The sequence below is a fragment of the Chiloscyllium plagiosum genome, unplaced genomic scaffold (assembly GCF_037043375.1).
Source record: "Chiloscyllium plagiosum isolate Xiang-an unplaced genomic scaffold, Cpla_swu_hap1 HiC_scaffold_40, whole genome shotgun sequence".
Lineage (NCBI taxonomy): Eukaryota > Metazoa > Chordata > Chondrichthyes > Orectolobiformes > Hemiscylliidae > Chiloscyllium > Chiloscyllium plagiosum.
The window spans coordinates 58,945,207-58,971,335 of NW_028270178.1; the positions used below are offsets into that span (position 1 = coordinate 58,945,207).

General features: G+C 40.7%; 2 gene segments (V, D, J or C); both read left to right on the forward strand.

Annotated features, from left to right (window-relative positions):
- Positions 1-577: 577 nt before the first annotated feature.
- Positions 578-1,171, forward strand: LOC148138555 (Ig heavy chain V region-like). The segment is given in 2 exon segments: positions 578-642; positions 795-1,171. Coding segments are annotated over 2 exon segments (402 nt in total).
- LOC148138556 (Ig heavy chain C region, membrane-bound form-like) lies at positions 1,040-24,337 on the forward strand. The segment is given in 8 exon segments: positions 1,040-1,178; positions 2,279-2,371; positions 12,096-12,401; positions 16,738-17,049; positions 19,700-20,008; positions 20,466-20,795; positions 23,606-23,733; positions 23,873-24,337. Coding segments are annotated over 7 exon segments (1,413 nt in total).
- The last annotated feature ends 1,792 nt before the right edge of the window (positions 24,338-26,129 follow it).

Genomic DNA, 26,129 nt, shown 5'->3' on the forward strand with positions numbered 1-26,129 from the left:
AGTGACAGCAAAAATAAAGTCACGAATATTATTGAAGTTCTTTTTAGCTTTATGTGCTTGTGGTTGAAGGTAGGACTAAAGAGAGTTAACTTCTAATTGAATATTCTAAATATAATCACTTTGGACACGCTCTGTATTCAGTTGCCTAAATTGAATTTTTAAATGTTTATTATGCATTACATGTTATTTTGTAATGCGACAGAGACTTGCGGTGTGCAGGGGAAAAAAGCTCAACTGTAGAAATAAAGGGAGCGAACTTCCAATTGAATTAGTTTTGTTTTGTTAAACAAAACATTTGCAACTATCATCTGAAACAGACCTGAAGCTACTCAAATTTACTTCCAAAGAAGCTATTCAGCAAAACAAATATCCCAAGATGTGTATATATCTATGTTTAAGCAGAACCTCATGTAAAGACATGACCCCATGTGTTCGGGCTGTGCAAGCTGATACCAGGATCCAGTCTCAGCCTCCAGCAGGACACCAACAGGCGGAAGCTGTAAGCCTGCCCCTTCCGATGGTCATATAAATCCTGGGCACTAGACCGTAATTCAACACTCCTGGGTCGACTTTGTTTAGAAAGATCTTGACAGAACCGTTTCCCACAAGTTATCAGAATGATTGTGTCGACACTTTTTCTCAGTTTGTTACTGACTTTCTTATCATCTGAGTGTTTTTTGTTCAAGTCTCTCTTTGTGACTGTCTCAATGTTAGTCTACCGCAGGAATGTAAAAGACTCAGCTATCATTTCATCAGCATTAATGCTCATGGTTTATTTGTTTTCTTTTTTAAAGGTGTCCAGTCGGAGGTTGTTTTGACCCAGCCAGAGGCAGAGACTGGCCGTCCCGCAGGCAGCCTGAAACTGACCTGTAAAACCAGCGGGTTCGATCTTAGCAGCTACACCATGCACTGGGTCCGACAGGTTCCCGGACAGGGTCTGGAATGGCTGCTGAACTACTATAATTCAAACAGCAATAACTATGCACCAGCGATTAAGGGTCGATTTACTGCGTCCAAAGACACTTCAAACAACATTTTCGCGTTGGACATGGGGAACCTGAAGATCGAAGACACCGCCATCTATTACTGTGCAAGAGACCACAGCGAGAGGAACCAGGGCTGGACCCGTTCAAAAACAGCTCGAAGGAACATTTTGTCAATACCATCATAAACTGATGGTCAGTACGAGTTTTAAATGCAATTATACCAACTGCAATCTGAAGCAGACCTCAGGCTGCCTCTTACAAAACTATCAAAAAGGAAGTGTACCATTTAAACTAGCAAACTAGGTGGTACAATGAGACAATATTATGGGCTTATCATATGTACTGCTATCACTGCCATCAATTAAATGCTTGGTCAAAATATTAGTTTTAATATATCTGACAGCTCAGGAAATCACTGCTAATTGTTATGTCAACTATGGCATTAATTCTAATCATGATCAGTACTAAATGGCTCTTTCAAATGAAAATTGAGACCTAGAGTAAAGAACAGAGAATGAGTGTACTGGTCTACATCATTGTGATACTACAGTGGGTCACAGTATTGTGCATAGTGACATCCTCATACAAAAACCGCTGACAAGGGTTTATCTCAAGTTGATGATTTCTACCATGGCAGGAGCGAGAAATAATGTGAGATGCAATTTAAATGCAATCCAGTAGTTCTAGTTTGTAAAAATGTGTATTTTTTTTTCTCCCTTCTTTGTGTTGATTGCCAAGTTAAATGCAGACCAGACCTGTAAAAATATTCCAAGCTTTCAAAATACAGTGAATAGTAAAAGCTGAAATAATGCACTGAATCATTTTTAGAGGAGTCTGAATCACTGCTTTCCAGGGAGTGATGAAATTATCTGCATCTTACAGTTTACAGTCTGTCATAGTATTTGACACAACGTGTCTCACAGTGATATAGCTGGGGTGACACTGCAATTATGACCAATACAAAAACCTATTCAGCCTCCATTGATTGACACTAGTCAGCGATTACTTCTACAAACCGTCTTAACTTGCAGTGCAGTATTAGTTCTGTGGGGTTTTATGCTAGCATCACTATTTAATTTGTGAGAGTGTTTGGGTAATTATTGATACACCAGTTGGGGATTTTGAGAATCAGCTCATGTATTACTCTGTGAAGTATAAAACAGTATTAAAATGTATCAAGAATGATCAGAATTCACTAGCGCAATTATGTGATGAAGATTAATCGTGACGTTATTTTGCCTGTGGTTCTGAAAATTTAAAATAATGGTAGATTTTTGATTTGTTTCATGCAGAGCTAGTTATTGTGTGACCCAGACCAGAGAATGTAACACTGTGTGACTATCTTGCTGACTGGGGCCAAGGGACCATGGTGACAGTGACTTCAGGTAAGAACTTTGAACTTTCTTAGTGACTTTTTAAAAAACATTCTATTCATGTGACTAATTTCTGAATTAAATGAAACTCAGATTCTGTGCTGAGTTTGGTTTAGTTCGGATTGATTTTTGTTCAGACTGATTTATAGACCAGTTAAGGCTCAGCAAATAGTTACAATGGTGATGATGGAGTCAGTTGCTCGGTGTATCTCTTTTTTTGGATCAGATGGGCATTCTGTGTGGCTGGGTTACTTGAAGCACCTAATGTCTCTTAATCAGTCAGGTATAAATAATGTTTAATGTCAGTGACACCCTGACTGTGAGTTTTATTATCAGCAACAAATGCTGAGAATTTAAAGATATTTGAAATATTACCAAACATGATTAAAATATGTTAAAATATCATTATTCATTTCTTGAATATATTCCCCGTATACATAATGTTCTTACTATGATTATATTTTCTCATTTATTTTGTTAATTTTGTTGATGGCAAGCAGGTTAGAAACTGTCAGAAAATTTTCCTGCTGTGCTATATTTCATTCTGTTTTTATTAGATTCTGAGTTTGTTTTACTTGATTCTGTTGAAGTGAGTTGATTGGATTTTGGCTTTGTTTTTACTTGGTTTTGTTGAATTGCGTTGATTGGCTTTTGAAATTGTTTTATTTGATTCTGTTGAATTGAATTGCTTGGATTCTGATTATCATTCATTTAAATCTGTTGTTTTGAGTTGATTGGATTCTGATTTTATTTTCCTTGATTCTGTTGAATTTGAGTTGATTGGATTCTTATTCAGTTTGTGGACTTGATCTGCGTTTTCATGCTTTCTGTAATTGGTGTTTTCTTTCTGGTGAGGAGATTGTCTCTCTGGATTACTTTTCATTACCAATATTTGTGAAGTTCTTTGTTTTTCATGAATCATTTCTGGATTTGTTAAACTCATGACATATTTTTCTCTGCTTGATTGAAAACATTACATCCGTTTGTAACTGTCTGAAAACCAACTTAAGTCAGAAACACGGAAGTGTGAAAAATGAAAAAGAAACGAGTTTTTAATGCACTGACTTTTTAAAAAAAAATCTGAGTTCTAATGTAAACTAAATGAATTTTGTTTTGAGTAGCCTCATTCAAAATAAAATTTGGGACTAAAATCTGAAACTGCAGAATTGATCAGATTACGTAATTGAAACTAACTTAAAATTATAATGTGGTAATATTTGTCCATTCAAATATTTTTGTTTGACCTTGAAGTGATTAATCAATATATTCCTTCAACCGCTCTACTGTAGACTGCACAAGATTGTCCTGATCAGGAAGGGTGTACAGGTTGGAAATAAATTGAACTGTTGCTGGAAACGTTACAGCTTTAAGTGTTAAGTCCCCTCACAGACAGGCTACTGTTTTGACTTGTTATTTCTTGTTATGACTGTTCAAGTTAATCATTAGTTTGCTTGATTCTGAGTAGTTTTGTTAGATTTCAATTTCTGTTTTTTTGTGAGGTTACACCATGTTCTTGGTTGTGTTGGAAATGTTTGCAGAGCGAGTTCTGCTGCAAACACACCGTGTTGTGATTTGGTGATCTTTGCTCTGTTGAGGAGGGAGTGTGCTTGGGTAATATTAAATTAGTTATATTTGGGAAACAGTTTCTGGTTTCTACATTGTTTTTGCACTGTTTATATGGTTGGTGACAGTGAACTGCTCCAGGGTTCCTCATTCAATGCAATCAGCATGCCAGTTGAAATTTCATAAAGCCTAATATTAAGTGAAAGGCAAATCGCAAAGGTTTTGGAAATGAAGGGAAAACATATACCTTCGGTCGCCATTTTTACTTAGAAGTAGTAATTAAGGCTTAATCTAATCCATGCTTTACAGTCCAAATTCAGAACTAAACTGTCCAATTCATTTACAAGGTCTGTCTTTAAACAGATTACAAGCCATAGAGAAATATAAATAGAATTTCAAAAGTCTAATGTTCTAATAGTTCTTGCTCTTGAGCAAAAATGCCATGACGGTGTAATAATTGATCAAGAAACACCTTTCAATTCCGCTGTACACTACATACAATTTTTCAGGCTGGAAAAGATCATTGGCAAAGACCATTTGGAAATTCTGCTCAATTCTATGAAGAACAGATCAGTTTCACTGCTTTGAATTGTTTCACAAGAGTTAATTAATTGTTATGTCCCTGATTAAACTGGATTTGCAGGATAAAAATAAAACATTAACTGAATTATTTAATCTGCACAGTGCTTTAGGTGTTCCCAATCAGTGCGTTTAAATAAATAGTTACATTTTACAACAAATTATCAACTGAAGAGTCATTCTTTTGGAAACAACTGCTATTGTGAATTATGTGGCCAAGACCAAATTTCGAATTAATTAAAATAATCCACTCATGAATTCGCTGGGCAACATGATGGCTTAGTGGTTAGCACTGCTGCCTCACAGCGCCAGGGTCCCAAATTCAATTCCACCCTCGGGTGACTGCCTGTGTGGAGTTTGTACATTCTCCCTGTGTCTGCGTTGGTTTCCTTCAGACGCTCTGGTTTCCTACCGCAGTCCAAAAGATTGGCTGTCCTAAATTGCATATAGTGTTCAGGGATGTGGAGGTTAGGGTGCATATAAGTATACACTTATACATATAAGTATAAATATAAGTTAGAGGGAATGGTCTGAGTGGGCTACTTACTGTTCGGAGGGTCAGTGTGGAATTGTTGGGCCAAATGGCCTGTTTCCATACTGTAGGAAATCTACTCTTAAAACCATGGGAGTATTTGCTGCAAACGCAGAGAATGTATTTTACATCAATGTGTTCAGACATATGCAGAGTTCACAAATTTGCAGAAGACATGAACTAGAGGATAACAGAGCACATTGTTTGTTCAAACACTGAAAATAGAGTAATATTTATTTTAATTAATATACTTGACCGATTATTGCAATGTAGCTATCGGAAGGAATCTGCTCACATTGGTTAAGTGTGACAATCATTTAGATTAGATTTCCTGCAGTATGTATCGGGCCATTTGGCCCAGCAAGTCCACACCGATCCTCTGAAGAGTAACCTACTCAGACCCATCAGGTGACTGATGCACCTAACATTATGGACAATATAACACGACCAGTTCACCTGACGTGCACATCTTTAGATTGTGGGAGGAAACCCACACAGACACAGGGGAGAATGTGAAAACTCCACACAAACAGTCGCCCGAGGCTGGAACCGAGCCCGGGTACCTGGAGCTGTGAGACAGCAGTGCTCTCCACGAAACTGCCCACATTTACTTACACATCCGTTAAAGCGGGCAGTTCCCGACAGAAGCATGTTTTCAATTCATACCTTTTATTTAAACATTTTCATACATTAAAAGCAGCTAACAAGAAAATGAACTTGCACTAATTTCTTCAATAGAAATGCATTTCCACACTGAATGCTGTTTTAGCTTTATGCAGTGCATGCAAAATCTCCACAGTTCAAGAAATGTTTTAAGAATATGTAAAAAATAAATTAGAGAATAATCCATTTCCTCCGGGGCTGTGCTTTAATTGGCGATATATCCCACCTCAATAATTTTGTTAATTACAATGACTTATTAAGTTTAAACCCATTGGTTATCAATGTTCATTGTGAACACATTCTTGTTCACATTAATCCTCTGGTTAGTTCCTCTGATGAATGTTCAATTCCAGTAAATACTTGATGTGAGGAATTGAGCAGATGTATTTGCTAGGATCAAGGCTGTTGTACAGTTTGTTTCAGTGCTATCTCCGGCTAACTTGACAACTTGTGCTGACCATTTGTAAATTGTCCAGTTCGGATACCTGTATCTCAGACAGTTCAATTTTATCTTGCACTTCAAAACCACTTTTATCAGAAATGCAATATTCGATTAGGTGCTTCAGAATTGAGAGCCCTGACTAAGTTGTAGCAATCAGAACGAACGTTTCAGGAACAAAAGGCAGATTATAAGAGTTTTGAAATTGGTTGTTGGCAACAAGGGATATTTGATTGAGCGAGGCAGAGGGAGATGTGCTACATATTTTCTTTGTGCCTCAGTTATCCGGGACATGTTTAGTGGCACAATGCAGAAGCAGAAATTATTTTGCATCCTATTATTTAAAACCCTATCATCAGCTTTTAATGTCACTGGCAACGGTCATAATACACTTCAAAACATTTAAATCTATTTCAGACTAAGATCATCTGGTGCAGTAACATTCACAGGGCTAAGAGGAAGGGAGATCTAGGTTGAAATCCAGTGACAGTGAATAGATGGCAATGCAATTCCTAGTTTTATTCTTCTGCAGTTCCCATAGAATTTGAACAAATCTGAGCTGCTGTCAAAGTATTATTGGATAAATGTTGAAATGTTACTTTTATTGTACAAACATTCTGGAACAGTCTCTGGTTGTTGGAAGGTGTTAATAACTAACATGGTTTGTGCACTGTCAAACAGGTGGGCTGTGTTCTCCGCGATAGTGTCGAGCTCATTGTGTTCAGGTCTGTTGTGGTTTGTAATAGGGTCCCTGATTCTGTGGCAGGTGGCCTGTGTTCACTTACAACCTGTAAGAGAGGTATGTAACACCATCTCTTATCAGGTTACTTCAGTGCAAGAAAGCAGATTGACATGTTTGGGTGCTTGTTGGAATTCCACTCACAGAGGCCAGTGAAATCTACTCAATTCGCTGTCCTGACTTGTGTCTCTTAGATATTAAATAGAATTTTGGCGGTTAGCAGCTTTTTCCAGATCAAAATTTGTTCACAAGCTTTTGGGTATCGCTAGATGGGGTTAATGGAGTAAGTGCTCAAAGAAATCCCAGCTTTTTACTTCCTGTTCTAACAATATCATTTATAACTAAACCAGAATGAATCATTTTCGAAGCATATTTGATGAGATTATGCTTAGGCTGTTTTACTTTATATTAAACCAGTGCTGTAGCTGAATTTGATTGTTTAGTACGGTGGGGGTTCCGCTGAATCCAACACTTGCAGCAGATGGTGATAGCTTTTCAATTGGTCTTCAATTGCTATCTCAGACCATCCAGTACCTCTGCTAAGAATCCTTTTTCCAACAGGAGTCAAGCCAACATAATCGCTGTCTAACTCAGCAGGTGTGACCTCTGGTGCCAAACACATGAAAACAATTTGCTGAAGAGGGGGGTCTCTGGAAGTGAAAGGTTAACCTTGCTTTCTCTCTACAGGAGCTGCCAGACCTGCTGAGTTTCTTCAGCAATTTCTGTCTGTATGTTGGTTTTCTAGCATTTAATGTTTGTTGTTTCATTGAAAAAGGTTCTGTTCGATGAAACACGTTCTTCAGAGAGAAGATGCATTTGAACAAATTGCGAATTTTCAGAGATATTAAATATCAGAGAATCATTGAATTTGAGCGCCCTGATCTCGAGCTGTAGTTTCACAAGAAACTATCATGAAGTAACAACACACTCCAGAGCGCAGTGGCTGTTGTAATTGGGTGAAAGTTATTTTGATCACTCAAATAGAGAATGTCAATGATCCCGTTCCAAATAATCAACAGAAGTTTTTTTTTAAAACATGTGTGAAACAATTAATTTGTTGAAATATTTTAATAAAAAGCGTTCACTGCCAGTGCTAGCTTAATGAATGACACAATGATAGGAAGGTAGGAGCAAGAGGAGCGCACTCAGCCCCTTGAGCTGTTCTACCACTTACTTAGATCATGGTGCATCTGTGAGCCAAATCCACTGGTCTCCCTTTGGCTAAAACTCTTTAATGCCTTTGATTAACAAGCAAAAACTATCCCAGATTTAATGATTCGACTGCCCATAACAAAGGGAGACACCATTTCTGAAAGACATTTCTGTGAGTATTTAAAGTGACACAATGAGGCTGGAATTAATTGCTCATGAAAGTAAGCTTTAAATCTCTGACAATTTCCAATTGAAGCATCCCAATCATCATATTCCATTAGTTTAGCACTACACTTCCCTGGAATAAAGAAATATAATGTGTGATTGCCTTGCTAAAAATGAGGGAAGCTTCATTCCCATTATATGATTAAGAAATAGCTCTGTTCATTCAGTGAAAACACAGTCAAATCACCCAGAAGGAAACCATGTCATCTTGTGTGGACACACAAGTACCTCAAATAATTTTCAATTCTTCCAGTGGTTGTTTGCATCTCTAGACAGGTGTGGAAGTGTCAGACGTTTTATATCGCCTTGAGAAACCAGTTGTCATCAGCGTATTTGAATTGCTGAAGTTTGTGTGGTATTAGCACATTCGCAGCACTGTTAGAAGTGAGTCCCATGGCTGTGATTGAGGAAGAGGAAAGGGGCGGGGAAATAGTTGAGAGTCAAGTTGAAGTCTAATTTGGAGGAAAGCTCTCAGGTGAAACATTTACATGCATGTGCGCCCTTATCCTCAAGGATCACAGTTTTGGAACATGCTGCCGAAGGGACATGTCAGCATTCAAATTAGAAGCTGAAGAAGGCCCCTCGGCCGCTCTAGAAGGCTATTCCATTCATGGGATCATCATTAATTTTGCTGCTCACCAGTCTTCCCAACACACCAATAACATTGGTCCTGATTGTTTACTGTCCAGCAAAAGAATGGTGAACCTTTGGAATTCTCCACCACAGAAATTGATTAAGGACAAAACATTAAATGATTTCAAGAAGGAGATAGATTCCTTCAATCCTTAAAAGAAAATGCTACGGATATGTGGGAGAAGGGCAGGCAGGGTATAATATTGGCTGAAAGCCATGAAAACATTGAATGGGGCATGGTTTGTAAGTTTGCACGTAACGCCAACATTGATAGTATAATTGGCAGTGAAAGTTATCGAAACGTACAATGAGATCTTGATCAGCTGGGCCAATGGGCTGAGGAGTGGCAGATTGCGTTTAATTTAAATGAATACGAAATGTTGCTTTTTGAGAAGATAAATCAGGTCATAACTTACAGAGTTAATGGTAGGGCACTGGGTAGTGATGTTTAACACAGGGCCCTGAGGTTCAGACTCATAGATTCTTGAAAGCGTTGTCTCAAGTAGCTCGTGTGTTGAAGGTGTTTGGCAAATGTACCTTCATTGGTCAGAGCAATGAGTGCAGGAGTTAGGGCTTCATGTTGTAACTGTCCAAAACATTGGAATGAACTGCCAGAGGAAGTGGTAAATGCAGAGATAGGTCCAACATTTGGAAGCCATTTGAACAGCTCCAGGAACTGGATAGGTCTGGATGGATATGGGCCAAAGGCAGGCAAGTGGCATTAGTTTAATCTGGGAACTCTGGTCAGCATGGATGAGCTGGACCAAAGGAACTGTTTCTGTGCTGTATGACTTTATGACTCACTGACTTTATGGTGGAGTAGGCTCAAAGTTGGAAGGTGGTGAGCAAGTGAGGGGCTAGATTGGGCATGTGGGAGAGTTTGGGCTGGTAGGCTGTGAGGGGTTGGCTGGCTGCTGGGTAAGCTTGCATGCACTCTGTCTGGCAAGGTGGCATCAAGGTAAATGGTAATGGTCACAGGTTTATTTGGTCAAATTGTGCTTGGTAGGTGAGGGGTAGTTTGAGGTGAAAGGCAGGAGGTCTGTCTTTGCCAGGTTGGTTTGTGGAGAGGTGGGAAGAGTGCCAGGCTGGTTAGTGTAGAGGTGGGCAGGATGCCAGGTTGTTGCGGGGTTGGAAGGTCACTGTAATGAAGTGACAGGTGGACGTGATGTCAAAATGCAAAGCTCGGAGTCTGGAAAATGGCAGGTGGTAAAGCACCGATGCGAAGGGAGCACAATGTGCACAGGTTGACTTGGGTAACATGTGAGGTCAGAGGTTGTGCAAATTACGGTGCCAGGTCCCAGTCAGGACCAGATTCATCATGGACCAGGTGCAGGGTGGCAGGAGTGGAAATGAGTGAAAAGAATTAAGATTATATGTCGATCTGGAATATAGAACATAGAACATTACAGTGCAGTACAGGCCCTTCAAACCTCGATTGTTGCACCGACCTGTGGAACCAATCTGAAGCCTGTCTATCCTGCACTATTCCATTTTCATCCATATGTTTATCCAACAACCTTTTAAATGCCCTTAAAGTTGGCGAGTGTCCTATTGTTGCAGGCAGTGTGTTCCTGAGTAAAGAAACAACCTGTGACATCTGTCCTCTATCTATCTATCAGCCCTTAATGTAAAGCTATGTCTCCTCCTGCTAGCCATCACCCTCTGTTTATCTTTTATGTCTCAATTAAGTCACCTCTGAACCGTCTTCTCTCAAAAAGAACAGCCTCAAGACCCTCGTCCTTTCCTCCTAAAACCTTCCCGCCATACCAAGCAACATCCTGGTAAACCTCCTGTGAACTCTTCCAAAGCTTCCACATTCTCCCGAGAATGTGGTGACTAGAACAGTACACAATGCTCCAAGTGCGGCCACACCAGAGTTTTGTACAGCTGCAGCCGAACCTCATGGTTCTGAAACTCAGTCCCTCTATCGATGAAAGCCAACACAAAGTATGCCTTGTTAACAACCCTATCAAATTGGCTGGCAACATTTAGGGATCTATGTACATGGACACTGAGATCTCTCTGCTCAGCTGCACTACCAATATGGATTGCCTTGGATGTGTTTCTTGTGATATGGTTGTGTGTTCTGGGTATGAATGGGTATATGACAGGGTAGGGTTTGTCAATGTGAATGGAAATTTAGGTCTAGACAGAGTGTACGTGCAGTGGTTAGTCTGAGAGTTGAGGTTTGACGGTGAACTGCGTATCAGTTTGATAGTTATTAAAGTTAAAGAGTACTTGTTCATTTCTCAAATCATATTTACGTAAATACTCAGGTGTAACACTCCAAAGTCTCTGAACCTTAATGGTCCTCCATTTTTCAGAGGCCTCGAAATTCAGGTAATTGTAAATTAGAAGTTTCAACTTTCAGACAATTGGCATGAGGTCAGCTGTGACAGCCATCCTCCTAGTCCCAGTGCTCAGCTCCTGCCTGTGCTGCTGCTGCAGTGACCTCCCTCCCAGAGAGAACATTCTACCTTGCATTGATAAGTGAGGAAGGCTCACTGGACCTGATTCACTCTGATTTCTCTCCGTTGGGTATTTCCAGCAATATCTGTTTTATTTTTGATGTCTAGCAGCACTGTGCCCTAGTGGGGCAGCACGCTGATTCCGTGGTTAGCATTGCTGCCTCACAGTGCTAGGGACTCAGGTTCGATTCCAACTTCGCGTGACTGTCTGTGTGGAATTTGCACTTTCTCCCCGTGTCTGTATGGGTTTCCTCCCACAGTCCAAAGATGTGCAGACTGGTGAATTGGCCATGTTGTGTTCAGGAATTGGGAGGTTAGGTGCATTAGTTAGGGTTAAATGTAGAGTAATAAGGTAGGGGAGTGGGTCTGGATGCGTTACTTTTCAGAGGGTGGGTGTGGACTTGGGCCAAATGGCCTGTTTGCACACACTGTAGAATTTCGATGAATCTGCATATCATTGGTTTGTATTTACTGAAATCTCTCTGCTCTTCACTTGCAATCCACTGAAAGTGTCAGTTGGTGAGATCTTCAATCAGATACTGGTGTGGGATCAGGATGTTCTTCTTCCTTAATTATGGTAATGGTCAAGGTAGAGGGCCAGCAATTGGTAGGAAACAAAAATAAACTCCAGTTATGCTGTAAACTTCAGCGGGTGCATACTGGCAAACGTTTACAGATGAGGATACATTTGATAAGGTCAAATTAACAGAAACTAACATGCTCAATTGGTCATTCTATTGTAGAGACACCGTCTCCCCCCACACTTTATGGCCTGGTCTCCTCCTGTCAGGAGCACAACACCGGTTCTCTGATCTTTGGTTGTTTGGCGATGGACTATTCCCCTGACGTCACCAAGGTAACCTGGAAGAAAGGTGAGGAGCTGATCACGACTGGATTGAAGACTTACCCATCAGTGAGAAACAAGAAGGGAACCTACACCCTGAGCAGCCAGTTAACCCTGCCTGGGTCAGCGGTAGATTTCCCCAGTGAAATCTACTGTGAGGTTCAACACAGCGGGTCACACAAGAGCAAAGAAATGCCATGTGTTGGTAAGTGTTGTGGGAACTGAGATAAACAGAGCATCTGTGGATTTACATGAATAAGGCATTATTTATAACAGTTTTCACAGAATCAGCACAGGAAAAAGGCCCTTTGGTCCATCCAGTCCACACCTATCAATAATAGCCACCTATTCCAATCTCATTGTGCCAGCACTTGATCCATTGCCTTCTGTGACTTGCCTTTGCAAGTATGCGTCTAAATACTTCATACATATTATGAGGGGCTTAGTCTCTACATGACTTATAGGCACTGAGCTCCAGACTCACATCACCTTCTGTTTGATTTTGTTTCCCCCGAGATCCACTGTAAACCTCCTGGCCTTACCTTAATCCTGTGCTCCTGAGGCATTGATCTCTCCATCAAGGGGAAAGGTTTCGTCCAGTTTACCCTGAATATGCCTAAAATAATTCCAGATATCATGATAATCTTCTCCCTAATTCTCCTTTGTTCCAAGGAAAACCCCCCGTCTATCTAATCTAGTTTCATAACTAAACCAATCCAGGCAAAATCCTGGCAAATCTCATCAATGCTGCCTTCAGTGTAATCACATTCATAGAGTCATAGAGATGTACAGCATGGAAACAGACCCTTCAGCCCAAGCCGTCCATGCCAACGGAATATCCCAACACAATCTAGTCTCACCTGCCAGCACCCGGCCCATATCCCTCCAAACCCTTCCTATTCATATACCCATCCAAATGCCTCTTAAATGTTGCAATTGTACCAGCCTCCATCAATTCCTCTGGCAGCTCATTCCATACGCGTACCACCCTCTGTGTGAAAAAGCTGCCCCATAGGTCTCTGTTCTATCTTTCCCCTCTTACCTTATACCTATGCCCTCTAGTTCTGGACTCCACCACCCCAGGGAAAAGACTTTGCCTATTTACTCTATCCATGCCCCTTATAATTTTGTAAACCTCTATAAGGTCACCCCTCAGTCTCCAACGCTCCAGTGAAAACAGCCCCGCCTGTTCAGCCTCTCCCTGTAGCTCAAATCCTCCAACCCTGCCAACATCCTTGTCAATCTTTTCTGAACCCTTTCAAGTTTCACTACATCTTTCCTATAGGAAGGAGACCAGAATTGCACGCAATATTCCAACATTGGCCTAACCAATGTCCTGTACAGCCGCAACATGACCTCCCAACTCCTGTACTCAATACTCTGACCAGTAAAGGAAAGCATACCAAATGCCTTCTTCACTATCCTATCTACCTGCAACTCCACTTTCAAGGAGCTATTAACCTGCACTCCAAGGTCTCTTTGTTCAGCAACACTCCCCAGGAGTGTATAAATCCTGCTAAGGTTTGCTTTTCCAAAATGCAGCACCTCACATTTATCTGAATTAAACTCCATCAGCCATTTCGCAGCCTATTAGCACATCTAGTCAAGATCCTGTTTTAATCTGAGGTAACCCTCTTCGCTGTCCACTACACCTCCAATTTTGGTATCATCTGCAAGCTTACTAACTGAACCTCTTATGCTCACATCGAAATCATTTATGTAAATGACAAAAAGTAGAGGACCCAGCACTGTACATTATCCCTACCTTAGATTTTCTTGTAAACGTTGTCACTGAAACAGCACAAATCACCAGGACAGCAAAGAGCACCCAACGTATAACACTGTAGATCCTTCGATAACATGCACACAACGTATGGCCGAACCAGTGTTTTACTAAGTTCCAGTATCATCTCCCTACTCCTCATTGTCAATGTCTCGGCTAATAAAAGCAAATATCCTCCCTACCTTCTTAGCCTCTTTATCCAGACGACACAGTACTATAGGGGATCGGTGGATACGTACACCAAAGATCCTCAGTCCTTTCCCGGGTTCCATCATTTAAAACGTAATACCTCGCAGTTTCTTCTGCCGAAGTACATCACCTTACACTTTTCCAGAATGTTTCCATTTGCAACTTCTCTTCACATATAACCAACCCTTGTATATCCTCCTGCAATCTAAAGCTGCTATTATGCTCATGACTTACCAACATGATAATTTTCCTTTCATCAGTGAATTTACTGGTTAACCCTCCTACACTCTAGTCTCAATCATTGGTATATAAGAGAAACAGCAAGGAAATTAACACCAATCCCTGCAGAACACCACGAAACATAGATTTCCAGTCACGCAGACACACAATGACCATTATCCCCTGCTCCCACCACTCAGCCAGTTCTGAATCCAATCCGTCAGATTAACTCGGATCCCATTGGCTCTGATTATTGCTATCATCTGGACATTGAGTTATCTCTCTGAAAACTACCATCAAATTGTTAGACATGACTTCCTCTCAATAAAACCGTACTGAAAATTGTTGACCGATCTTCTAAATGAAGACTAATCCCGCTTCTCAATAGTTTCCCTACCACTTAGACTAGATTGACAGATCTGTGTTTTCATTGTTTATGCCTTCCTTCGTCCTGCATAACAGTGCAATGTTGATTGATCTACATTCACTTGGCACAACTGCTGGGACCAGACAGGAATTCTAAATTGTTGTCATTGACCAACTATTTTATCCTTTGCATCGCTCAACAGCTTGGTATACATTTCATCTGTCCTTTTCATCCAGCAAGACAACACAGAGCATCACATCTGTCCTAATTCTGAATGTACATCACAACACTCCTCCATGATTTCTGTCCCCACATTGTCCATCTGACTAGTGAACACTGACACAACACTGGTTAGCACTGCTGCCTCACAGCGCCAGAGACCCGGGTTCAATTCCCGCCTCAGGCGACTGACTGTGTGGAGTTTGCACGTTCTCCCCGTGTCTGCGTGGGTTTCCTCCGGGTACTCCGGTTTCCTCCCACAGTCCAAAGATGTGAAGGTCAGGTGAATTGTCCATGCTAAATTGCCCATAGTGTTAGGAAAGTGGTAAATGTAGGGGTATGGGTGGGTTGCGCTTCGGCGGTGCGGTGTGGACTTGTTGGGCCGAAGGGCCTGTTTCCACACTGTAAGTAATCTAATATTAAAAAAAAAACAGATTCATTTCGACCGCAACCTAATCCTCTGGCTCCATTCCAATAATAATACTTAATGGGCATTACTGTTTCCCATATTATTCTTTTATGAACGAGCCTGTGTCGTCTTAAAATATTTTCCTTTATTTTGACTGCTATTATTTTCTCATGGTCCCTTTTGCTCTTCTCATGGTCTGTTTGATGTCGAGAGCCCGCTACATTCTTGGTCCCACACAGTGGCTTCCTGGGAAATGTCCTCCCTGTGCTTTTCCTATTTCTTTCTTAAATGTGTCACACTGCTATGATTTAGATTTACCACTAAGTTCCAGTCCACTCTGGTCCAATCATTACCTGATCTTATTAACATTGTCCTTCCCCCTTCAGAACTTTGGGCCAATTTCTATCTCTTTCCAGAACAATCTGGAATCCAACAGATTTATGATCACTGTCTGCACTGTCCATTAATGTTTTACCCACTGGGTCGACTTCATTCCCTAAAGTTAAGTCCAGGTTCACCCCTTTCTTGCAAGGTATGGATTAAAATTCTCTGTATTAAACACATACTTTGTTAAAATATTCTCCTGGGGACATTTTCAGAATTCTGCTCCCTCTAAACTTTTGACAAAATGAATATCCAAGCCTATACTGCGGAAGTTAAAAACCGCTTTTCTCATTCCCCTATTTAATTTACGTTACTCTGAAATTTGCCCATGTATCTGCACTTGGTCTTTTGGACCTATAGTAAGGTCTTATTGTGCTCTCCCAGTAGTTATGTTTACTGTATTTTGGTTTTGAAGTACTGTTCATTTGCCTTCATTCGAGGAGGTATCCATGATGTCATTTCTCTTTCCAGCTAAAAATACTCCTGTCAGAATTGCGACAGAAGCAACATTCTGTACCGTACACCCCACTCCCATCCTTTTCCATCTTTCCCTGTCTCACCTGAAGGTACTAAATCCTGAAATATTGAATAGCCACTCCTGCCCCACTCTCAATATGTCTCCATGATAACAACGGCATCATTTCCTCATTTATGCCGGTAATTCATCTGCCTTGTTCATCAGACTCTTTCATTAAAACGAATACCATCCAACGTTGCTATCTCCCTTCTGATTTAACCGGCCTATAGTTTCTATGCCTCCTTGACTCCCTTGCTGTGTCCTCTAATTTTAGTCCTTCACATTCCCCAATGATCTTTCTGTGTGGATCCCAGCTTCTTCAGCACTCTGCACAATTATGATTTTTATAATATCAAGGTTAGTATCCATTAACCACAAGAAACCTTGATATATGAGAACTGATTGTATTTGTTATGAAATTCGTCAGATAATGTATACGATGTGTTTCCTAAAGGGACAGGTCCTCTCCCACCAACCCTTCTCCTAACTGTGAGCTCCAGTGAAGAAATCGCAAGCAGCAAGTTTGCAACCGTCGTCTGTTCAATCATCGAGTTCCATCCGAAGTCAATCGCCGTGAGTTGGTTGAAAAATGGCCGACCCTTGGATTCTGGCTTCTTCACGTCTCCCGTGTGTGAGGCGAACGGTAACTTCTCGGTGACGAGTCGGCTGATGGTCCCTTATGGTGAATGGTACAACAGCGCGGTCTATACCTGCCAGGTCACTCATGGAGAGAACACTCAAAGTAAAAACATCACCGCACTCCAGGGTAAGAGACACAGACTGAGAGAGCTACAAATCACTCTGAACTCGGATGTGAATCAAACACACTAATTTATCAGGCGTAGTAAACAGCACGGTACAGCTTCTCATTTCCCAATATGCCATGTGTCTCTTATTTCAGTTTGAGTGTTACATTAGCATTGCTCATAATTCAACATTTTGGCAAGTCAGAAAAGTATGTTTCCTCTCTTTGATGATAGTTATATAGACAGTGAGCTGTGTTAAATAGTTTGTTGCCTGACCATGCAGAGAGAGGAATTGAGAGTGCTGAATCCTTGCCTGGTAATGGCTTCAAGGATAAGTTTGGGGGTGGAGGGGGGGTATTGGAGAGATATGTGATTGAAACATAGAAAATACTGAGAGACTGAGGTCGAGTAAACGTGGAATAGATGTTTTGACTGGTAGGCGAGACTACGACCCAAGGGGACAGTCTCAGGGTCAAAGGGGCACCGTTTTGAACTGAGATGGGGAGGAATTTCTTCAGCCAGTGGGTGATAAATCTGTGGAAATTGTTGCTGCAGAGGGCTGTGGAGGCCAGGCCATTGTGTGTATTCAAGACAGAGAAAGATCGGTTCTTGCTTAGTCCGGGGAGAAGGCAGGAGAATGGGGTTGAGAAACATATCACCCATGATTGAATGGCAGATCAGACTGGATAAGCCAAACAGGCAAAAGTGAGGACTGCAGCTGCTGGAAACCAGAGTACAGATCAAAGTGGTGCTGGAAAAGCACAGCAGGTCAGGCAGCATCCGAGGAGCAGGAAAATCGATGTTTCAGGCAAAAAGGCTTTAGCCCGAAACGTTGATTTTCCTGCTCCTCAGATGCTGCCTGACCTGCTGTGCTTTTCCAGCGCCACTCTGATCTACACTCTGGATTGGCTGAACAACCTTATTCTGATCCTCTATCTTATGATGTTGTGGTCTCAAAATGACATGGTTAAAATTTGCAGTGACCCTTACTTGAAAATAAATCAATATGCGTTCAATGCTTCATTCCCTGCTCAGGAATGACCTGTTGGCTTTGGACATTGTACGACACTGATTTTTATCTGGTACTGAGCTCTTTTCCTTCATTTATGGGATCAGGCCACAGACCAAGTGGGTATCATATTTGATTAACTAGGATAAACGTGATAAAAACAATGACTGCAGATGCTGGAAACCAGATTCTGGAAAGCCCTTCATCAGGAATAAAGGCAGTGAGCCTGAAGCGTGGAGAGATCAGCTCGAGGAGGGTGGGGGTGGGGAGAAAGTAGCATAGAGTACAATGGGTGAGCTTCAGGGCAGAGGAAATGACTTGGGAGTTGCAGTGGGAGAGGGACTCCCTGAGATTCTTATAGAGAGAGGAGGAAAACGTCTTTAAGGCAGGTATCCTTGCAAGAGGATTCGCAGTAGGGTTAAAATCAACGAGGTAAAAACAATGACTGGAGATGCTGGAAACCTGATTCTGGATCAGTGGTGGTGGAAGAGCACAGCAGTTCAGGTAGCATCCTCCACCCCCCCCCCCCCCCCCCGTCCCCCTCCCACCCTCCTCTAGCTTACCTCTCCACGCTTCAGGCTCACTGCCTTTATTCCTGATGAAGGGCTTTTGCCCGAAACGTCAATTTCGAAGCTCCTTGGATGCTGCCTGAACTGCTGTGCTCTTCCAGCACCACTAATCCAGAATAGGATAAACGTGATCTCACTGAGCTCTCTGTAATTAGTGGATGAGGCAGGAAAATATATTCTGGTAGTAATGCCACAATAGGGATGAATGAACTAAGAATTTGAGACAGGCTGATTTAGCCTGGTTTGGGTGTGGTGATGTTTACACAGTTAGAAATGGATGTCTATGAAACTAGTGCACATTTCCATTGCATTTGTAGATTAATTTAAGATGCTTTTGCTTGTTTTTTTCTCTCTGATCTATGAAGAAATTAAAACATGCAGCGGGTAAATAAAGTGAAAGTACAGACCAGTCATGAACTAACTGAATGGAGGGAAAGACTTAAGGGGGGTGGGTGTCCTTCCCGATATCCAATGCTGTACTCAGTGTCTTGTTTTCAGATCTACTCCACACTCAGCCCACGAGGAACAATGACGTAAATTAGAGAATGATCTCACACCAATAACGCAAAGTCTTTTCGATCACTTTAAATATAATGAACAGAATTTCCATGGCTGTTCACCGCTCCCATAACACTTTAGAACTCTGCAAAGAAAATAATTATTATTTATTACAATTTGTCCAAAATTTGGGATTTGATTTGGCAGTTGTGACCAGCAGTAAGGGTTATGAACATGGAAATGAACTCATTATATTCAGATTACTATCAGTAGATGGCCTTAAGTGAGAGACAAACTCTGAAAGAAAGGTAATTCCATGGGTTACATGATGGTATCTTCGATGATTTTACTTTTTTCACGGTTTCACTTGTTACAAAGCCAGTGTTCTTTAAGAATAATTACACAGGGTATGTTATAGGTAATCACAAATGCTTTCACAAATCAAAATACATCAACAATAGTAAGCATCGTTTCAGCAATAGTTGGAGTTGCCATTTTGAAGGTGGTGTCTTCACCCTGTGAAGGAGTAATCTGAAGATTGGCTGTTTGTATCAGAAAGGGGCATTTTTCATTGACTTTGATTTTTGTTCACAGAAGATACCGATTGCCACGCTAACACCGTTAAAATCCTCCCACCGCCAGTAGAACAAGTCTTACTGGAGGCGACGGTGGCGTTAACCTGCGTTGTGTCCAATCTTCCTTCTGGAGTCAACGTGACCTGGAAACAAGAAAAGAAGCCTCTGAAATCAGAGATTGCTGAGCAGCCTGGACAGAATCCCGACAGCGTGATCAGCAAATTAGACATTTCTACTGAAGCCTGGCTGAGTGGCGTTACTTTTGAATGTGTGGTGTGCCATCAGAATCTACCGACTCCGGTGAGAGACTCCATCCACAAGGAGAAAGGTGAGCGGTGAGATTAAAACACAAAGCATCCCATGTGTCATCCAGATCCAGTTACATCAATGGCAGGCTTTGATTGGAAATGAACAAACACCTTTGGGAGCATTAATGATGTATCTGAAGGCAGGATAGCTAAGTAGCTGATTAAGAAGAAGACTGACCAAAGGATATTGTATTCTGATTAAGTCAGATAAGGTGGGAAGAAGCCTGGGTTGTGATGTCACCATCAGCAATGACAAATGGACAGTATGTCCTCGTTGTGGGCTGGAAACATGGAGGCGACTTTCAAACTAAACTCTTTACTTCTTTTACTGAACATCACGGATACCATTCTGCTCCTTTAAAAAACGAAAGTGAATAAATCCCAAATTAAAAATGGTGTATTTTAATTTTTAGTGAAATTGCGATGTTGATTCTGGATTTTTATAGTTAATTAATATTTATCTCAAATATTCTGCAGTGATTAATCCGCTGGAGCCATCAGTGTCGGTCCTCCTGCCACCAACAGAAGAAATCTCCGCTCAGAGGTTTCTCTCCCTCACCTGTTTAGTGAGAGGTTTCTCCCCCCGAGAGATCTTCGTCAAGTGGACAAACAATGACAAACCGGTGAATCCCAATAACTACAAGAACACCGAGGTGATGGCGGAGAGCGAGAACACCTCCTTCTTCATGTACAGCCTGTTATCCATTACAGCGGAGGAGTGGGCCAGCGGTGCTTCTTACTCCTGTGTGGTGGGACATGAAGCGATTCCATTGAAAATCATCAACAGAACAGTCGATAAATCCAGCGGTAAACCGAGTTTCGTAAACATTTCACTTGCACTGATGGACACTGTTAATTCATGTCAATAAAAATCTCAAAGTTACATTTAATAATTCAACAAAAATAATAAAGTTTTTTTTTCCTCCAGTTGTGAGTTAAATACTGAATTAGTCGTTTCTCACTTTGACTTACATTGCATCTGTGTAGTTAAAGTGGATTATTAACAGGTCTAGGACGAGTGTCTTGTGCAGTTAATGTTCCCTGCTCAGATACACCCTGGGTCAGAGACAGAGTAAAGCTCACTCATTGCAGGATTCCGCCAAGGACGTTATCTATCCTAAATCCCTTTGTGATGAAATCTAACAATGTCCATTTTATGTCAAGAGTAGAGCACGCGTTTTGAACTTGGTGTTCTTGATTCCCCCGATTGGACATTCTGACAAAATTCACGTCAGTTTTAAACTGCCACATTGTGCCAATTGGAAATGTAAATTTAAGAGACTTTTAAAATTAGTTTTGATTGGAACATACCAATCGTAAAGAGTGCAGAGCAGTTTGAATGTAACCTTTGTTTCTGGGGAACTGCCAGAGATCTTGCACCAATGCATGAGTTGACAGAATGTATCTTCACTTTCACACCAAAGAGAATCGACAGATAAGTTATTCTGGAGCAAAGGGAAGAGGGGAACGATGAATGGTCTGTCCTCTTGCTCCCTGCGCAGAGTTTTCATGGTAGATGTCCTCTGTAATGTAACCCAGTTACTAACAGGAACAGTCAGCTTCTTGCTTACTGTCCGAAGATTTAACACTTCCATGCAAAACAATACCTTTGAAGCATGTTAGACACGCTTGGCCCTGTTAACAAATGATTAACATTGATTCCCATAATCCAAAACTGGTGTTTGCATCGTCCCAGTTTGAATTCCATAGTGTTGTCTCAGTTTCCTGGAGCACATGGGATCAATTCTGTATTCGAACACCTGATATTATTTTGTTTCACATACAGAACATAAGTAGATATTTTATGATAAACATATTCAGAAATGTTATCTCTGGGACAGTGGGGATTTGAACTCAGGCCTTTTGTCTCAGAAACAGAAATTCTATCACTGCAACAGAAGAGTCGCTCATAAAACGCTTATTTCTCCACGGTGATGGAAAATGTTTCCTACAACACCAAGGTCAGATCTAATTGTGGGCAATCCATTAAAATTAGAACAATAAAATTAGAATAATAAAAATTGCAGTCTGGTATAAGAGCAGAAACGCACACAGATACAGAGATGCTCACAAATGACACATGTAAAGACACATATACAGGCTCTCACCTAAAGACACATATTTTTGTGCACACTCAAATGTGCATATAGATAAGACGTCACACACGTATACTTGCACAGAGCTACACATGCAAATGGTACTTGAGCACTCACCTAAGCTCTTACAAAAACTCACATACACCAAAAGAAAAGCATTTGCACAACTGAGCAGGGGTACTCACACATAACCATGAGAAACACGGTAACACACAAATGGACACGAATACATATACATTCATACAGCACAATGCGTACAGACATAACACACACATGAACACACAGATACAAAATCTGAAAAATGTCCTCCCACATGTTGACTCACACAGGCACATAAGTGCACAGAGATAAACATTAATATCATTATTTTCCCATTTTCATAATCACAAACATACGATGACAGAGGCAGCTTAGTTATTTATTTTTAAACCACATTGATCAGCATGTATACACGGTCACACATACACACAAATTTAGAGTCTCACATGCAGACAAGTGCATAAATTAACAAACAGTGGGGCATTTATTAAACAAGGATAATGGACACAACCATCAGCAAGCATCCACACACAATATCACAAACAAGCTTATTAGGATATAGTTTAGGAAAGATTGCCACACAAGCAGACATCATCACATAAATATAATCATCATCAAAACGTGACGTTGTATGCTAACATTTATTAAGCACAAACATGAAAATAATCTAGTTCAGGTAGGATGTGAAATAGACACATAAACACACATTTTAGATAGCACTAATGAAAAGTGAACACTCACAAAGACATTACAAGATAAGCATAGGCAGCAACGAAGTGGCATATTTGCATGATGATGCTTACACACTGGGAAAAGGCCAAAATTTATGTACACAAACATGAGCACACGAATAGGTTTATTCATGCACAGACTCCAACATGGGCAAGAGTGAAGTAAGAAACACTCATAACCACATGCACAAACATTAAAGGAAAACCATAAACACCAAGCAGTAGATCAAATAAATTAAGGGACACATGCACAAAAATTTATTCCTAAATATTCAGATCCTACAACAAAAATATGAAGCAATGCTCTGATTGTGATGTAACATATTTGTGATTTGCCAAGCAATTGGTCACCAATACATAAAGATGAGAATCACATTTGAACTTTTAGTCAGCGATGGCCACAATTTTCAATTAAACTGTCACAGCCTATATTTAAAATATAATGAAATAATTAAAATAATCATTTGTTATAAGCATTCGCCAAATAATAATATCCTTCAATAAATAAAGAAATAAACTAATTTAAAATGTTCTGACATGGACAATGAAGAATGAACATGTGCAGTTAGTATTTGTAATTTCTTGCTGAGAATCAATAATGCACTAATAGATACAGATAAGAGTCACATTTGAGAAATACCTGACTGTTTTATGAAGATGTAATGGTCTCTAATTACATGACTTGGATGCAGATAGATCGATCTGGATCAATAAACAATCTAAATGCGTTCTCTCGGCTTTATATTCATAGATTCAATAGATCGCACCTGGATTGAAGACTATGAGGATGATAACAGCAACATCTGGACAACTGCTTCCACGTTCATCACCTTGTTCTTCCTGAGTATTTTCTATAGCGCTGCCGTCACTCTAGTGAAGGTGAGAATAATCACATCTTTCTCACGCCAAGCAGCCCAATATGTTTTGTGAAATCTCTCAGTGTGCCATTGAATAAAAATTAAATCTGAATGCCCCCGATCATAAACAAATGAGTCATTGCTTTATCTCTCTTTTCCAGGTTAAGTGAATGAGTTGTGGACCCCTTTGATTTTCCTGATCTGCTTATCAAGGCCTCTGACTTCCCAATCTACAGTCTGTCCTGTTGCTGACTCTAACAGTGAGATGACTTCAGTTTATCAGCGTATAACTGAGACAATTATTGATGGATTTTCCTTTTTACTATGATATCTTTGAGATGGTTGTGGTTGGAAGAATGTGGAGCTTCCCAGTTGTTTGAAGCCTATTTGTTTTGTTTTTATTTGTTCCTGACTCGGAATGGTTGCCTACCCTTTCTGATGAGCCGTTGTATTCCCTTTCTGGTGATTGTTACTGATGTACAGAAAATTCCCACCTAACAGCGCATGTGTTCTTGTCTCAATGTGGCATCCAGCCATTATATTCACTTCTGTTAGCTTTTACATCAACTTTTTGGATAAAAATGCTTTCTGAAATGGTTAATAAATTTGAATGAATATGCACTAACCTTGAGTTTGCTTAATTCTTTCTTTTAGGCCAGTCAGTAATAATACATTTTCCCACATCCTACTCCTTTCCCAGCCAAATAACTCACTTGTTCCGTTTGGTTGTGTTTCATCCAGTCATTTAGTTTAATGCTGCGCTACCATGCGGCCCACTAATGTAAATGCACCTTTCACACAATGTGCCTGATGGAACACTCCAGAGGCAGAATGATTAGAGAACATTTCCTCTTATGCACCAAGGATCACGATCTCGGGTCACCTAATGATACAAATTAGGAGCTTTGCTCCACCAGAAGCTGAAAAAAGGCAGACAACGGAGTTTGAAAGTTTACTCTACACCGTCTAAACTAAAAGTACTCCCAATTTCAGTACAGCCTGGGTCCCTAATGCATAACTCGCCACCTAAAGCGCCCAACGAAACATTCATCAGCCAAAAATGTCAACGTTCAGTCAGGTATTCAGACACAACACGTGCACAATCCAAGGGCGGATTCTCAGAGCTGGAGTTTTTCTCACACATAAATCTCATGGAGTACAATTCCTGGGATCTACTTGACACACCACACCTGTCAAATCCCAGGGAATGAGACTGAGATCTATCTGATACAGGGATATTACTGAACAGCAACCCTCAAAAATAATAAACTAGAGGTCGATGTTGATCGGGTAAGGCAGAGCTCATGAGTACTTGAAATATTCAGCCATGGGGATCTATATGACGCAAGATGGAATTGAGAACCAATCACAGCAACTGTTCACAGAGTCAGGAAACTATCAGCAGAGGGGAACAGTCCCAATTTCTCCGAGTTGGTGAGGTGTATCATCCCGGGAATAGTGTTGTGAATCAGTCACGCACCCAATCTCATAATTTCGCATTTGTTTCAAAAACGTGGCACCTGAAACTAGATGCAACATTCCAGGTGAGACAAGAGACTGTTTTATTTCAGTTTAACATAATTGCTTTGTGTTTGTTCTCTACAGCGTTATTGATGAAGTTGGGATTATTTGCTCTTATGTCCATGTGTCATTCCCTGATTTGTGCACATACACACGGGGGATCCTCTGCTCCTGCACCGCTTTGGCTTCACACCCTTACTGTTGTTATGTTCCCCTGAGTTCATCACTAAACAAAGAAGCAGGTCACACCTCCCTGAGACTGCGATCTATCTGACACACCGATATTAATGAATAACAATCCTCAAAAATGATAAATCACAGATTGATTTCGATCAGGGAAGCCAGAGATCAGAAGTTCTGGAAACCCTGCAGCTTTCCATGTTCTTTCCCACAATCCCTCTGTCAAACTTTGAAGCTCTTTGCTGTGCCTCCGATATCCTACCATTTTATTTTAAATTGCTATTAATATATTTCTGTAATTTTGCATTATAGACCAAAGCACAGGTTGAACCAACAAGGACTCCAAACACTGAACTCTGAGAGCGAACACAATAAGGCAACCTACATTCTGAAACGGCAAACACCCGTTAACAAATGGTTAACAAGTACAAAACAGTGGCTGAGATTAACTTGAACTCATCAAAATAAAAGGAAAGTACTCTGGAGGTACAGCGGTGTAGGCAAGACCTGGGCAGACAGAATGGAGTTCGTTTTTTAAAATTCTTGTTTATTTCCAGAATTTTCCTTCCACACAATGTAACCTTTTATTTCCCATCACCCAAGTCACCCATAGTATCTTTATTTTCAGTTACTAACCATCACCTGTAAATGGAATAATTTATGTCCAAAGCCCTTCCCGTCATCAAAGGTACAGCAGAAGTAGGAAGAGCTAGAAGG